The sequence below is a fragment of the Sardina pilchardus genome, chromosome 11, assembly GCF_963854185.1.
Source record: "Sardina pilchardus chromosome 11, fSarPil1.1, whole genome shotgun sequence".
Taxonomy (NCBI): Eukaryota; Metazoa; Chordata; class Actinopteri; order Clupeiformes; family Clupeidae; genus Sardina; species Sardina pilchardus.
The window spans coordinates 25270443-25288305 of record NC_085004.1 but is presented as its reverse complement, the minus strand read 5'-3'; the positions used below and the strand labels follow the sequence as shown (position 1 = coordinate 25288305).

General features: G+C 43.2%; 1 protein-coding gene across 1 annotated transcript; it reads right to left on the bottom strand.

The window, feature by feature from the left end:
- Positions 1-32: 32 nt before the first annotated feature.
- brd7 (bromodomain containing 7) lies at positions 33-12758 on the bottom strand. Its single transcript, XM_062549590.1, has 17 exons — positions 12630-12758; positions 11722-11921; positions 11490-11619; positions 11331-11388; positions 10995-11139; positions 10099-10209; positions 9727-9913; positions 8858-8979; positions 7961-8036; positions 7702-7809; positions 6647-6782; positions 5899-6010; positions 5635-5688; positions 4784-4883; positions 4317-4460; positions 1224-1364; positions 33-212 (listed from the first exon to the last, which is right to left on the bottom strand). The coding sequence occupies exons 1-17, from the start codon at positions 12676-12678 to the stop codon at positions 142-144; spliced, it is 1944 nt and encodes a 647-aa protein (XP_062405574.1). The 5' UTR covers positions 12679-12758; the 3' UTR covers positions 33-141.
- Positions 12759-17863: the final 5105 nt, after the last annotated feature.

Below are 17863 nucleotides of genomic sequence, written 5' to 3'. Positions count from 1 at the left end.
AGATGTAGACAGCTGAGAAATGAAACCAATGATTACTACAAAAGAGGTTTATTGATACAAACATCACACAAAAAAAACAGCACCGACTGTACAAAGAGGGTTCTTGGCAACGGGACTGGCCTAGAAGCCGGGAGGACGCTGCTAGACGGTAATGACCGGGATGTCGCCCTGTCCTGCTGATAGACACTCCATTGGTTCTGACATTTCTCGCACTGTAACACAATGGACAGGCTAGTATTACTGACAGGCTTTTATAGGATCATGCTGAGGTCTCGCCTCACAAAGGCTGTTAACAGTTCAAGCAATGACAGTGAAACACAATGGTCTTTCAACCACTGGACTGGATCTCACCTCTCCAGCATTACAAAACATGTACATATATGGGAGATTATTTTGGTTATTTTACAATGCATGAACACAAAATACTTTGGAAACACACTGAACCAATAAGGAAGATTAAAAAAAAGCCTTGTTCAAAATATAAATGTTTATAAACTATATTTTCTATAAAAAAAGTGTCTTTTGTTTAAAAGACTAACAGCCTTGTTGAATTTGTAGCGCTCGCACTCCTATCTAGATTTTATCTTTACTAACACATTAGAGTTGTATGTGAGTGATAAATATTTAAAACGTATTTGTAAATGTATTATTGTTCAAGCTCATTTTATTTCACATGAAATACAGAGGACAATCTCTAGTGTGAATGTGGTATAATAATAGCTCAATGGTGTTTTGAGCCCCCAACGTTGTCTTTCAGGCAGCGCTGCCACTGTTGACTTAAAGGCACTTAATCCTAACCCTAACCTTAAAGGGCCGTTCACACCAAGAACGATAACGATAACGATAACTATAACCATAACTATAAAAGCGTACACACTGGCCAACGATAAGAAAAGTCTCTCCTCATGTTAATTAATGTGATGGCTAGAATATTATGGGTTCTGATTGGCTGTTGGCTTTTTATCGTTCTCAAAATCGCTCTGAAAGTGATCAGCAACGATATCTTTCTTCATGTCGTTATCGTTATAGTTTATGTGTGAACGTTGTCATTCATATCAACGAGAGCGATATTTATTTATAGTTATCGTTATCGTTCTCGTTCTTGGTGTGAACGGCCCTTAACCCATGCCTAACTCTAGCGCCTTCCAGGCAGAGCTGCCTTGAAGACAACGTTGGGGGCTCAAAACACCAAGGAACATAATGCGGGGACTCTTTATTCCTACCTGTGGTGAGGTCGATGAGCGGCTCGTCGGGGCCGATGGGCACCGCGACGCCCATGGCCTTCCTGATGCCGTACACGCTGCTCACGTCACCTGGGGTCACCTGGCTGGTCAGCAGAGCCAGGTTTCCAGTCACCTTCTCAGCTGTGGAAAGAGGAACAACAGAGATTTAGGATGAGGAGGGGGAAAAGAATGGATGTGGATGTGTTTTCAGTAGGACAGATGTGACTAAAATAAGTGTGGAAAAAGGGAGAAAATAAAACCACTGATTAGGTGAAGGGGAAAGAAGAACTAGTCTGATTGAAGAGAGGAAAACAAACATTTAAAATGAACTATTGCCACCCATTTTTCCTTGATGCACTATTCACGTGAAAAAAACGTTTGGAACAGAGACAATTGCATGACACAAAACCTCAACTGCCACTGCCTACCGGTATTTATCCATTCATACATAACTGTTCAGAGCAACCAAATACTGAATGTTGACATGTCAAATTCCCATGTTTTCAAGTATTGGTATTTTAGTGACATTCCACTACTATGTGTATAAACACCCTCCAAAAATAACCCAGGCGGATGGGAGGAGGGTCAGAAAATGAGCTGTAATTGGACAAATGGAATAAATCCACCACATTATCTCTGAGCAGCTCAGTGATGACCCCTCCAGCAGCAACCCATCTTCAGACTGACCCTTTGCGCCAAAGATTCTAGAACAAAGCTCTGTTCTAGAATCTTTGCTTTACACTGGAGTAGGATGGCCTCAACACAATCCACCTGAGGGAAATGATGTTTGCAGGAGCACGGAAATTTGAGGTACGTACATTATATCCTGTTTCCCCTATGGCATCAGAAGCCATTTGCTTCAGTTACCAGTTATAACAAAAAACATCCCAAATAAACCATCAAAACCATGATTTGTGTGTGGATGAATTTACCAAAATATCTGTAGTCAAAATAAGATCGTCCAATTATCTCTTAAAATCTTCATGATGGTCTAATCATTCATTTTGAGTGCATTTCACAATGTAACATTCAGTACATAATGAGGAGAAATAAAAGTTGAAAGATTCTGGAAGTTGGACAACCACAACACCAGCACTGGGAGCTTGACCAGCATTCCTGCCGAACACCCTCCCCGTGTGATTATGTGTGAAAAAGTATGAGCACTGACCACTGTGACAAGAGAGGCCCGTCCAGCCCCTCCTCAAAAGCCAAGGGGCCTTTTCTGCTACAGTAGTATAAAAGAAAAAAAAAACTGGCTCTGGATGTTCGTCTGTGAGTTCCAGGGAAAAATGGCCTCCTTGGCTCCATGGAAAATTAAGATCTTATGATCCATCTACACTACATCCGAAAAAGAAAAAAAAGAAGCATATTTCATTTCAACACACATTGGTGTTGAGGCTTTACAGATGTTTTGCATCACACTTGATTCCAGCAATCATGTCGTAAGTACAACCAAAAGTACTTGCTAATGCTGTGGGGTAACTCTGGCTAACAATATTAACGGTGGCCTTGGGCTGGGCTGGGCCCGCCTCCTGGTGATAGCCGGTCAAGTCCAGCTTTTTTACACCAAGATCTGCACAGATGACCCTGGGAGACTACCAATGACCTGGTATCACCAAAGATCCGCTTTAACCCTCCCTGGTACCACTATAATATGTTTGTTCACCTGATCTTATTTGCTAAACCACTGGAAATCAATGGAGTGAAAGTGATGAAAAATGAAATACCCAAAGGCTGAGCACTGGCAACAGGAGCGATGGACAAATGTGATATGTTAAGCATGGATCTACACCAAACTTCAGAACACATAGAGCATCACATTCTAGAGACTTCGGTTTTAAGGAGCCCCCCTGTTATGAAAGTCTTTGTGATGGCTTGGGATTTCACACTATATCTGCAAAAACATCATGCTTAATCTACGACATGGGAGAAACGGGACGGAGAAAATAGCCTTCACAGAAACTGGCTTTGAAGAATTCTTAGCATCCAGCCAGAAACATTCTGGCTCAGGGAAAGTGTTGCGCACACACACACACACGCACACACACACACACACCACAGAGAGTGATTCAAACTGCCAGGGAAAGAATGCATCAGAATGCAGCTAACGATCCAATAGGATATGTCTAAAAACAAAGGAATAATGGGTTTTGCACAGGCTCTTCTTATTCACCGGGGGTAAGCGCTGTTCATGGAAAACGTCTCATCACCAAAAGCCCTTCATTCTTTCCCTCCCTCTGTTTGGCTCTCCAGTTCAAATTTCAGATGGATTAATGATTCATATTCAAATACTGACAATGTCACGCAAACAGGCCACTGAAGGATCTCAAATGAATAGCTGACCCGGTCATGTAACCGTATACATGGACCACAGGAATAAAGACAAAGACCGCCTTTCTCTTGGTCTGACGAGCTGAAACCCACCATCACTCTGACAATAGGGGCATCTGGTGTATTTTTCAGCAATATTACCATTTCAAAAGCTGGAGTTAGAATTTTGACTGGCAAAAAAAAAAAAAATAGCTGCAACTCGGTCTCATTGCGTCAGGAATCTTTGGTGTGAATTGTGCCCAACACCAGCAACACTGTTAGCACTGCTAGAAAGTTTGAGTTTGCTGGCATGTCGTCCAGTCTCCATGGGTGATATAGCTTGTGATGTTGTGAAAGCATTTTTTTCTTATATTTTTCCGGGGCGCACCGAGCTGGACCACAGGACTGCACTGTGCACAGTGGAGGCCGTTAGCAGGAATGGCAAGTTTGTTTAGCGGTCCTTCACGTGACCGTATACCACGGAAAGCCAATTAAAAGGTGATCCTGCTAACATTACTCGTTGAAAAAACATCCTTCCAAACGTGGCAAGTTTACAACCATTCTGATTATCTGTGACACCCATTTCCTTTTCATCAAATGTGTCAGAGAAAAAGAAAATTAACAGGTGGCTGTTTGGCAGCATATATTAAACATGTGGAGATGGTGTGTGTATGTGTGTGTGTGTGTGTGTGTGTGTGTGTGTGTGTGTGTGTGTGTGTGTGTGTGTGTGTGTGTGTGTGTGTGTGTGTGTGTGTGTGTTTGCATGCAGCGGTATGGGCGTACCCAGCTGTGCTTCCTTGGCTGTGGGGGCGAGGAGGCAGATGATGTTGGGGGGCTGGGGTGTGCTGAGCCGCTCCTTCTGGGCCTCGTTCAGCTCGTTGATGAGCTGCGTGGTTTCGTCCAGCTTCTCCTGGAACTCCCGGGCCTCTGAGATGAAAGAAGAGAACACAAAGACCGGGGGGGGGGGGGTTTACCACCATAATACTCCACCACTCCGACTCATCCGCGCACTAAAGCTGGTATGCCGTTCACTGAATCACTCGCGCAGTGGAAGCCATTTAAAACCATTTGGGCTCACAGCTTGCTTGGGAACGAACAGATGGAAGGGCAGTAAAAGTGTTAGCTCTGCTACCGCAATGAAACAGTCGGAAAAGAGAAGATATTCATGCTCCACCATTTAAATGTCTTGTTAGATCAGAATAAACGCGGAGATAAGGGACAGAGATGTTACTACACAAATGTGAGGATACCTTTCGAGTCGAGTTTGGGTATGAGGAAGTCCAGGCCCAGGGCTTTGAGTGTACTTAGGGTGTCCATGCCACTGACTGGACGGGGTTGAGATGCTACCACCTGAAGCAGAAAAGAAGGGGGTGTAAGTTGGACATCGTGCACGTTGCTGCTAATGACACATTGCCTTTTTGGAGACGGAAAGTAAAAGTCCACAGGCCATATTTAAAAAAAATATTGTATATTTTGAGTTATGTAACTTAAATTCATTTCAAGCAGTGGTATAAAAAAAAAAGGGTGACTCCACCCATAAGGGGAATGTGAGTGAGAACTGGAGGCCTGCCAACCACAGCAAGCAGCCAGCACAGGGGCTGCAGTGTGCTCAGGGAGCTGCTGGCACTCCAATGAAAGCCCATTCAGATGGCCAGCCAGCCATCACACACACACACACACACACATACACACACACACACACACACGCAGCCGCAGGGACACTCACGCAGCTGCACACACACACACACACGAGCACACCTACACACATGTGAATACGAGGGCACTAAGGAACGGAGAAGGAAGGCGTCATAAGAAGTATTAAAAGAGAAAGGAAAAAAAACAAAACAATTTCCCGATTCACATGGGCCGGTGGACAGTCTATCCAATCAGGCTAGGTATGGCTGTTTGCACAGCTGCATGACAGCCAACAGCATACAGGCCCTCCACAGCCGGCCAGATGGCACAGGGATAATCTATAGCAAGCCAATCGTCGGGCAACTGTGGATCCTGGGTAAAGCATATACCCAGAGCCCATCGTTCATTGCCGAACTGAACTATAACCTACTTTGGGTTCAGGGTTTTGATCACCAGTAAATAGTACCTCATCATCCACTGCACCAGAGCCAGTAACTGGTGTCTCCACGACCGGATTGTCCTGAGGGAAAAAAATGTCAAATGTCATTACAAAACGTACATCATCACCAACAACAACAACAACAACAGTGTCTCAGAGTCATAGACGGGCAATGATCTTGCAAGACGTCACCCAGCTCTTAACAGCCTCACAGTTCTGCATATGCTGGCGTGGGATGGACAACAAGCTTGAGTAACGTGCTTAACATGAGTAAGCGCTTTTGGCCCTCACCGCCTCCATCTCCTTGAGCGTCTTCGAGTGCTGGCCGTTAGTCAGAGCGTCAAGCATGTTGTCCCCTAGGCGGCTCATGTGCTCCTCAGACTTGGACAGGAAGTTAGCCATACTGCTGGGTGGAAGGGATAGAGAGAGGCAGAGAGAGAGAGAGACAGAGAGAGAGAGAACTTATAAATGTATATTACAATCAATAAAACGTACAAACACACAAAGGCCACACTAAATAAATCGAACTAATAAATAAATCTAACTAAGTCCTCTCACAAAACAAAAGGGTTTGTGTTCAAGAAGTTCATGACCGCGGTGGCGGACAGAGGGCAAGAGTTTATTTGTGCTTGTTATTATTAGTGAGTGGCCGGTCGAGGAACCCTTTTGTGTTTATGTTAGCAAATGACGAGACAAGTGTGCATGAATGAGTCAGCGTGTTTACATTGACAGAGGAAGTTAGCTCTCCATTGCCAGGAGAAAGGACCTGGGCCTACCGCCCGAATCAGACACACACACACACACACACACACACACACACGCACGCGCACACACACACACACAATCTCGACATGCAGGCAAATTAAAATGGCTACTCTTCCAGCGCATCATTTGCCAAACATCTGGATGACCAAAAACAACAGGTTAGCCTTTGATGTCCGAGCCCTCGCTAATAACCTCCCAAAGCCGGCGAGTATTGCTCTGTAATCCACGGACTACGGCCGCTAGACCCACGGCTGCGTCCCTTAGCCACACATACCTGTCAGAGCCCCGCGAGTTGGATTCCTCTCCATAGAAGGAGTACATGAGGTCGGAGTCCTCCTTGGAGACGTTGGCGAAGCTGGAGTCGTAAGCCGGAGCGTAGGAGCTAAAGGGCCCATAATTCAGGTAAGCCACTGTGGGGAAGGAGAGTTGGGAGAGGGGTGAGCGCTGGAGGGGTGTAGCAGCTGCAGCGCGAAACCTCAAAGGCGGACGGAGCGCAAGGCATTTCGGACGGACTACGTCGGTCACATTTTTCAAGCTTTTCAAGTACTGATGGATGTTGAGCACTACTACGTCATATTGCTGCTTAGCCGTAAAATTACTGTTTGACTGTTTGAGTCCGAACAAGCAATCACACTCTTCAGTGACAGTGCACAGAACTTTCAATGAATATGTATCTCCAGTGACTTTAGGTGAAGCCATTTACATCGCATTCAAGCCAAGATTTCATTGACATTTTCCTTTCCATATAGTATTTGTCCGACTCCCATTTTCTTCTTATGCAATACCGGTCACTATAAATGTCTTTAGCATGGAATGACTAATAAGTCTCTTCTCAGGCACAACTGCAGCTAAATAAGGTGTGCAGACTAGTGCGCGCCTGCAAGCTCTTCACTCATGGATTAAACCAGACCATGTTTGGCTCAAGAGGTAGTCAGTGGCCCTGTGAGAATTCAAATTCTTCAATGCTTCTTCATTTGAGTCACTTTTGGAGCCGGCACATCTAAAGTGTTCCTCAAGGTTTTAAAAGGTAATGAACTGCCCTCTGGGGAGAACCAGAGAGTTCCAGATCGGCTTTTATCTATTTCTTCTAGCAGGCTTCAACACACAGGCCAAGGCAGCTGTGCGCAATTCATCTGTGGAGAGAACACCACACTCTGGCCAGTGCACATATTTACCAGGCACTGTGTCAACAGGGGATGTACAAACACCCTGCAACAAAGCAATGTGCATCTTTCCACAGTAAACTCATCAGTCATTGTTAATGGCTCTCCTCACCAGGGCAGAGACCAAACACAGTGACGACAGCACACTCTCAGCAGACTGCTTTACCTGGAGAGATCCTGTTTCTCTTGTCCTCCTTAAAACCCTGGAGTGTGTTGACCCCGCTTTGCAGCCTCCCGGACATCATGCCGAGTTTGACCGGGCAGTACCCTGGATCTGGAGAGCACACACACACACACAAACAGAACTGAGCATGTGCTCACAGCAGCTTACACACATCATCATTAACAGACCTCTCAACAACAAAACAAGCATTACAAAAACAAGCGAATGAATGACCACACAGAGCGGTACAAGCGCTACGTACCACCAGCGCTCAAGTCAACAGGGTTGAGGATGGCCAGGGATGTGGATCCATCCTGCTTTCGCCTCTCAAACTCCAGCTGTGAAGGGTGGACATGGAAGACAATGACACACTATAACGAACCAACCACATAGTGACGACACGCAACAACTAGCAAGTATTTTACCATCACGCTGTCAGCCAATGATTAGCAGAAGCACTGAGTAGCTAAAGAACATTTTGGGTATAATGCACTTGTGCTACCATACCAAGAGAAAACCTGAAATTATTATTACCTGATTATTTTACATCATCTTCACACAAATAAAACCTCAAAGCATGCACAAGAAGGCACACCACCAGTCACACCATGCAACTAATTTGCAAGGCCCTGTAGTGTTAACTGCAGTTAACTCTGTTGGAGATAATGAAGTCGGCCTGCAGCAGGTAATTCAGTCTTGAAAATACATACATTTATTTCTCATCCTGCTGCCGTGATGTCATTTAGATTGTTTCTTACATGTCATTGCCCTGATAGTGTTGGCAACTTTCCAACTAAACATGCAAACCCAGGTTATGTAGCCAGCAACATATTAACACCACTTAAGGCCTACCTCTTGGGATATTTCTGGAAAATTCTCCAAATATGGATGCCAAGAATTTGTTCTACTGACACAATATGCTATTGATGTTGATACTGATATAGGTAACATGACAATAATAATAATAAAAAATAATACATTTAAATAATGTATATTCACCTAATATGACAAACAAAAACACATCTACAGTATATGCACACTATTCACAGTTGTGTGATTCACACTAAGGCCACTCATGTCCCCAACTACCCCTTAGGAAATCCAAGGAAATTTGTGCAAGACCAAATTCTACGGAATTGAGGCAGGTTACACTACCTACCGCACACTGGAGTTCACGGTTGGAGAGCTTGTTGTCAGACTCCTCTATGATCTTCCGGATCTCCTCCAGGTCCTTCTCCGCTTGACTGACAGTCTTCTGCACCTCATCCTTTGAATCTCTGTCTTGTCTGAAGATGGTTTGACAAAAGAAAAGATGCAGAGACAAAACATGATTAAGGTTCAATGACAGTGGTCAAAGGCATTAGAACTCCTCTCTCTCTCTCTCGCTCTCTCTCTCTCTCTCTCTCTCTCTCTCTCTCTCTCTCTCTCTCTCTCTCTCTCTCTCTCTCTCTCTCTCTCTCTCTCTCTCTCTCTCTCTCTCTCTCTCTCTCTCTCTCTCTCATCTCTCTCTCTCTCTCCTCTCTCTCTCTCTCTCTCTCTCTCTCTCTCTCTCTCTCAACACATTACAACACACATTCTTCAAACTTCCCCCATTCATTTCGTAAAACAAGGTTGCCCAAGGACAGACACTTTAAAAGAAGAGGCTCTCATAGCAAAGCAACTTTCAAAGACACTATTCAGTGTTTTCAGTGTTCGGTTCGGTGCAGTGCAGACAATGCACAAGGCCCAATATGCTCATAGCTTTCTTGCGCTCACTCTCTAGTGGCAACTGCAGATGCCTTATTCAACAGTGAAAAGAGTGGAAAGCAAGCTGGTGGCAGTTAGCCCAGCCTTCACAGCTACTAATTTCTCATCCGCAAGAGCCATTAAATCACAGACTGATTGCCTGTCATAATTTCACTTCACACTGTATGTCACACAGGTCAAGCCTGTCCTGGCAGAGGCTCTTGTTTAAGGCACTGTGGGCTTGACGCATAGTGACCGTTGATTGATTGGATTGGATGGGGTGAGTGGGAGTGCGAGTCACACCTGGAAGCATCTTTGTTGGGTCCGCAGGGTGACTGGTGGAGTCGCTGGTCTCCATGGGAGTGGAGCGACCTTTGCTCTGGTCTGGGCCCGAGCCTCCCTCCCCATCCCCTGCCTCTCCTGGCCGGCTGGTGGAGCTGTCCAGGTCGGCCATGAACTCGATACTTTGCTTCAGGCTATCAAGCCTTTCCTGCAAGACCATTCATCTGGTTGTCAGAAAGCTTCCTCAAGTCTGCACCTCTAATTGTCAAGTAAAATACAACTACACCCTCTGCTGATTTAGAAATGCAACTGCAGGTTGTAAATCCATTTCTCGTTCAGAATTATGTTTCAATGACAAACGGTTGACTTTTCCACTGTGTGCACTCTCCTTACCGGACTTAGAATCTTAAGGCCAGAATGAAGCAGCTTCTTCGCTGCTTTATAGTAGATGGTGTCAGGTTTGTTGTAGCTCATGGCATTCTCACACATTATCTTGAAATCAGTCTGTGTAGTCAAACAGATAACAACGTTTCAGACATTAAAATGACATAAAAGACAAAACATAATTAAGTAAGTCACAGGGTGTTGCAGCCTGCAAGATTCTTACACTGCACATTAATTCAAATAAAGCACTTTATTATAATATTGATACGTGTTTCTGGGACAATCTTTTGCTATCCATGACTAAAGCTAAGTTAAAGAGACCCTATGCAACTTTTTCATAGTCATAAAATCGCTCAGAAATCGTTGTTTTGCTTGACTGACCAGTTTCATCGAAAACAGTAATACTTCCTCCCACCCCCAGTGTCCCTATCCGCTATTGCAACCTTGCAGTTTCTGCAGGAGACGATCGTTCCTTGTTTACATCTGGAAGTCTGAGACGCGTAAGGAACAAGAAGAACGACGCTTGCAATTTATATATTTATATGTAGCCTATATATGTATAAATATACACGCTAAAGCTGTCGGGGAAGCTCTGCAGAGAAATATGCAAGCATAAAACGAGCGAAAATGAAAAACGAAACCGAAACTTAAGATGAAATTGCCAATCCTGCATAGTTTCTCTTTAAGTGGAATAAACCGCTGCATAATCATACATGAGCATGGATTTCAGTTTGAACCCCTACCTTTCACTTGAGACTTAATTGGTAATTTAAATATCTGCTACATGTATTAGCCATCCATAGCAATTTAAATATGATTGACATTTCTATAGATTTTTGTGTTGATTGAACACTTGCTATTACAAATGTGCAAAAAAAAAATCACTGTGGGCTAGACTGACGTACCTTCATCTCTAGTAAAGACTGATAACATTCCTTCTTGACTTTATCCTTCATGGTGCTGAAATCCATGGGCCGTCTGATGATCATAGAGTAGCCAGGAGCAATGAGATCAGTCACAGGGAAAGAGAAAAATGCAGTGGGGTCTTTCCTATGATGGAAAATACAAAAATGAATGTCAATTCACAAAAAGAACCAACAGAAGGCAAACCAACACAACACATTTAATTAATGGCAATACTCAAAGGTGATTATTAGATACACTGAAAAAAATGATTATACAGATTTCTTACAACTATGACAACCACTAAAAACAAACAAGCACAAGAAACAGATCCAAACCTTTGGAGCTGCCTGATGAGTTGACTAAGGGCTTCCTGTAAAGGAGTCTGCACTTTATCTGTGTGATTGAATGAACAAAATAATGTTTATACTGCTGATGTACAAGAACATGGGCAATATTATTAAAGTGATGACAGACAGCTAAGTGGCTTTAATCACCTTCCATCTTTGCCATGGAGGAGTGCATCGGTTTGTCCTGCGACATATCTGATCGCATAGAAGCTCTACTCAGGTCTCCGTCCCCCCAGTCAGAATATACTGGGTCTTGGCCTTTCCTCTTTTTCGTCATCTATACAGCAAAAACCGAGGTAAACAAATTAGCAATTTGATCAACAAGAGACACTGACCAACTTATCCAAACAGGGTACGATCGGGGTCAGTCAATTAATACCTTCTTCCTTCTTTTTTCGTCAATAGGTGAACCCGGGTTACTTCGGTCTCTATCTTCCTTCTTTTTCTTTTTCTTCTTCTTATCTTTATGTTTATCGTAATCCACCGACTCTTCGTAGACGTTTTCCAGACTAGTACTTCCTGTAGTCACCTCATTACCCGCCACCTTCAAAACAAGTTTCAATGGTCTCTCCACGTATTCTGAGGACAGAGGGAAGATTTAGACGGGTAACATTATGCTAAAAGAAAATGTACAGATGGTAATTCTGTATTAAGCAATCATATAAGCAATGTATATTATTTACGATGTAGCTAGCTAACAGGCGACAGCAGAACTTACCATCTTTCCCACTACAAAAACTACAAAGTAACGTTATTAAAAATAAACGTTAGCTGTCCATTTCGTGAAGTTTACATAGTATGCTAACATATTATGTAGCCAACTGATTAGTAACGTTAACGTTAGTAAGGTAGTGCTAGCTAGCGTTAAGGGTACTAGTTATATTCCAAGTGTAACTTACATACTACATGTGACGGTCTGAATCATTATACGATGTGCACAATGTAAAATCAGCGTTATCCAACACTGTGAAACAGCTGTGCGTTAATGTTTTCTAGCTAGCCATCGAAAATGCAGATACCATGAGATAACCTGCTAACTAATAACTTCATTGGAACATGACAGATGGCTCGCCCTCGCGCCCAACGCCCGCGCCAAGCGCACAATGGTCACACTCTCAAGTGTTACTTATAATTAATCCTTGCTTGAAAATCCTGAGTTATATTTCGGTCAATGGATGTCGCGCTTTCTGACGACCGCATGTTAGCTGGCTAATACTACATGTATGTATGTAAATAAGCGCGAAAAGCGTACCGCAAACAATGTCAAAGCATTCTGCACGACCTTACCGTCGTATGCGCGTTTCTCTGATTTGTGCTTTTTGTGCTTCTTGCCCATACTTTATACTGTTATCGTCAGGACAGGACAGTCGGGATGGACTGGTCTGTTCTTTGTTTTGTTGTAGGAAGGACAATAGATTCACATTACATCCTTCGAGGAAATGCCATGGATTTCCCTACAGCGTCCCTGGTGGCTGGAGTTTGAAACACTTTTTTTGATAAGCTTGCGTTGCGTTTTTTCAAGCTTTTTGTTTGTAATAGGCCCCTAAAGGGATATTTGTTGCTACGTCGTGGTTTTGCTTGGGTCACAGACTCAAATGATAACTTATTGTTCATGCTTGAATGTAAAACATATTTTACCTTCTAATTTAAAGAATATAGCATTCATATATGTGCAGGCATGGGCAGTATATTTATGATAGACTATAAAAAATAGAATGTTATAATTGGGATTTTATTGTGTAGAAGAAAATGGGTTCCTATTTTGTATCAAAATATTTATAGGTCTGATTTTTGTAGTTTACTAAAATCAATAGCCTACTTTTGGTCAATGATGACATCATAAAAACAAATTTAATGTCGCCTCTGACGATGCTGAATTTTAACAGACTTGTGATCAGAATATTGAGATTCAGGAAGTTGATCCAGTGCAAGTAACATGAAGGTTGCTCTCATACACAATACCCTCTCTCACACACCAACCTCAAGTTTCTTGAGAACTTCAGAATCAGAATCATATTTTTTTTTTTCTTGAGAACTGTAATCATCACCAGAACACATGGAATCGGTGTGGTTCCCACGCATCTTTGCTCAAAATGTTGCCTCATTCATCAGGTAAAGCAGCAACTCCATATGTAAGCCCCTTGGCATCAATATGACCCCATTTAGTGCTTACACGGTATCCAGTTAAAAAACAACTAAAAGGGTCATGGTCCTATCTGATCAACAGCTTTACACAGTGCAATATCAAGCATTGGCTTACACAATCCCAGAGATTTCGTTCTCCGTATTATATGTCAGTGTACCACGATTTTGAAGCCGTTAATTTAAGCTAATAGAACTACAGTGGGTTGCTTTAAGCCCACGTTCTGTGGCTCTCAATAAGTTCAGTGTTTAGTTTGTACCACTTGACAAGTTCAGTTGTGACTCTGGTAGGCTACAGTAGGCTATGAGATGTAACAGGCAGGCCAGCATACTTGACTGTTGACTGTTTGCAGATATGGCATGTCTCGTAGGCAGAGAAAAGCTTCTGCTCTCAAACATTGTCCATTTTGTCAACAGAGCCAGTGTAGTGATGACGGAATAGATTATATAGAAAGATATGAGAGCTTTGCAAAACTCCCTTGAAAGAGTATTTTTAATATGTTCAAAACACAAGAATACAGGATGCACAGTATGGCTGCTGTATTTTGTAGTTTATTTTGATACACTTTATATTAGGGTATATTTTTATTTGATAATACATGTTGATGCATTTTTGCTCATATCTTTGTATTTCTACTGTTCATTTAATCTGTGTTTCTCCTTTGTGCAACCAATAGGGGGCATAATGGCACTGTTTTTTAAATGTGCCAACATCATGTCTGTCTCTTGTCTATGTTAGGCCTATATAAAATATTCAGATTTTTTTTCATCAGACAATGTCTAGTAATTCCTATTTGATGTCCTACAAGAGGTGTGTTAACATTATATGACACTGCAGAGGATTATACGCCAAGCATAGTTAAATTGATAGGCCTGTTTTATTTCCAAAGACTTTTTATTATTATTATTTGTTCGTTTTTTCCCCTTTCCCCAGGCATGCTTTTGGAGAAATCTGTGATAAATCCTTGTCATTTAAGGTCACCAAATGGCACTCTATTCTCTCTGGACACCAGAACAGCTCACTGTCCATGAGGGATAACAGAAAACCCTGGCTCAGACACTGCATGGATTTCTGCCTCTGTCCTCCTCAAACCTGATATGCTCTGTTAAATCGGTACACATTGTTGAGTTCGATGAATGACAGATGTTTTATTCATGCACAAAAGATAGTGAGCATTCTTTGAAGCGCATTCCAGGTTTTATGAAGAGGCGAGGGATGTGGGGCCATGGATCCAGCGCTCATATTCCAAATTTTTTGGAACAAAAAGAGACGGATTTTGCCATTCCTGCCATACCTCCTCTCATGCACCGAGATGTTTCCAGCGGAATGATAGCTCTGTTTAATGTATCACATTTCGTCCATGCCAAGAATCATCCATCTGGATTCCAGCGCCACCACATTCTCTTGCATAATTTTTCAGGCCTTAAAATGGGAACAAAATATAATCCTCACCCAAATATCTCTGCATACCTCGACTTTAAGTAATCACGTTACCTTTTGTAGCCATATTCAAACACGGTATATTTTAGTGAGGCACTTCAGTAAACAGCACAAACAGCAAAAAAAAAAAAAAACATTTCTTCCCTCCCCTGTTGGATTTCAGGCAGAGTTAGAGTGATTTACTTTCCTGTCATATGGCAAAGCTTCAGATCTGGTTCTGCTCAAACCTGTAACAGTCTCTGTCTGGTACTCTGAAGATACACATAGACAGTGCCTTTCATCAGTTAAAATGAGGAATGTGTTATCTGTCACTGGCTGGTACTGTATGCCATGAAGCCGCAAAGCTGCATCCAAATGTACTCTATCCCCAGTATAGACTTTTAAAATCCACTCTCATAGAGTTGGGAGGGTTTTATCCTAGCACTCATCACCCAACAGCCTAAAGATAACAATACAATATGTTAGATGGCGTCTAACTGTTAGGGATTTTCTACAATCAAATATTAATTTGATTTCAGTTCCTTTGAGTCAGTTCAAGGGGCCTAATCAAGATTTACAATATGCATTGTGCCAAAGTATCTGATGAATGATTTATAAGGAACTTAAATGTCTGAAGAGCATAAAAGTGGTCTTTGTCATCATTTGTAAGTTTGAGTTACCCACATTTTATCTTTGACCAAGGGATTCCCTGGGGCAAGACTAGTAAAGAAATGGACTGGGAGAGTAAAAGTTTAATTCTGGTATTTGGTATAGTCATACCATTTATTATCCCTAACCATAGGGTCTCAATTTGTTTTCATTTGAATGAACCAGATCTCAGGGCGAACCTCTGTCCAGTCCATGAGAGTACAGTAACCTTGCTCCCAGTCCCAATGAGGCTATGGGATCCATCTGTTTCATTTCAGCAGAGGCTCAGCACACGCTTTGGAAGTCCATGGACATCTCAGGATTAAAAGGAGATCAGTTACACCAAACAGGGCTAACAAATGGCAGATGTTGTGAAATTCATTATCCCCTGTCACAACAGAGGGGTTGAAGGGACCCAGAGACGAGTTTTTTTTCCACATGAAAGACGCATCCCAACGGAACCATGGGAAACCGCTTCCCTCTTTGTGGTCTGTGTGGAATTCGAATTTTCGGTCTGCATACAAGGAGAACAAAACACTAACATGCACTCCAGAGGAAGCTGTTACCATTCTATCTGTCCAACACATGGGCTGTCCAAACGCGCACAACTCTGATTGGTCCTCTTAAAGCAGCATTGTTGTGAAGGACAGTCACTCCTTTGAAATGTATTAACAGTTACCAGAACAAAGTGAATTGAACTGATTCATTTGAGTCATTAATGCTCACACAAGTGTGTGCGTGACTGCCATATTGTTCTATGCTGCCAGCCTTAAAAATCTTTTTAGTGTAATCCTGTTATTTTCACTCTTTTTATGAGTAAGGATAGCATTGGGCAGAGAGCTCTGGCGTCTCTTGGCATACTATCTTGAGTGCTGCCAATCACCGGGGTACTTCCTCTTAAGTGACAAATGAGGAAGAAATCCTTTTCAAACCCCTTTTGAAGACGTGTGCATGTTTAGCCGGCTACCAGAAAAATCATCAAAGGGCTGATGGAGAGCAGCCAGTCATTCTGTGGCATGATGCCTCAGGGCTGTCAGCCTGTCATCCTGATATCTCAGTCTCCCCATGAGAGAGAGAGAGAGAGAGAGAGAGATAGAGAGAGAACTGCTGAGGGACTGTCTCACACCCACAGTCCGACACCCAGCTCTCATGCCTGTCTTATATCCAGTGACATGCCCACGTTGTTTCGAAACACAATTCCCATAGTGCTAGTGTTACCGCGGGGCCACTTAAGCTCAAAGGCTATCAATAGAGCGCTACGACACACACCCTGGTTGCCGGCCAGCACACCTGTTTGTGTGGCTCAGGGGGCTTCCTGTGCCTGACGGGGTGGTTATTTGTGAAAGATGCAAACTGCCCTCGGCAGCGCGGGGCGGGCGTCACTCACGCCCCTCTGTACGCAAGAAAAGGCAGGAGCGAGACGGCGAGAGCAGTGCCTGCAGTTTGAAGTGACATATGAAGGCATTTGAAGTGCAGCCATTAGCTACTGCCATTTCCGATAGTCAACCGAGCCACGCTCTGATTCAATTACTGTAATGTATATTTCATAAGGCTTTACTTATTGTTTTTGTAGTTCAGCGTCACCCCCCCAGTGTCTTGTGTCCTCTGCTTTAAGGTGCTTTAATGTATTATTCTGTTTTTAAGAGCTCTATTACAATAGATGTGGAAGTTTTTTTTATTATTATTCCTTTCCTTTTTTTCTTCTCAGAGCACTGTGATGTCTGACTCTGCAGGGGAGACTTGCTGGGGGTTGATGTGGGATGTGGCTTTGTGTGTGTATGTGTGTGTGTGTGTGTGTGTGTGTGTGATGCTGAAATGAGGCAGCGCGGTGGGGTGTGTGCGTGTGTGTGTGCGCGCGTGTGTGTGTATGCGTTGTGGCTGGGTACTGATATCTGTCGCTTGAGGCCTTTCTTCTCAATAAGCCTCAGAAGACAGTGGTCCTGGGGTAGGGAGAATTCACAGGAGACCACACGTTCAAAGCCGGCGCGCTTGGTGACGGTCCTCAGTCAGATTTCAAAGCTGTTTGAAAAGTTCACAAACTGTGACGCTGGCATAGGGAAATGATCTTTGCACAGATAGAAGTGTGACAAGATGCAGAGTTTGGCTCTTCGACTTTACTATCTGCAGAGCGAGAAGCGGGTTACCAATCAGACGGATCATGGGGATGCACATGATCACAGTGACCTCACCGGCATGCTGTCGGCCTGTGGAACATCTCCGTTACAAAACTGTTTAAACCCAAACAAACCAGATGTCCTTATGAAAGAAACTCCCAGTGACATGAGATCTATAAGCAATGTTGTGCTTATAT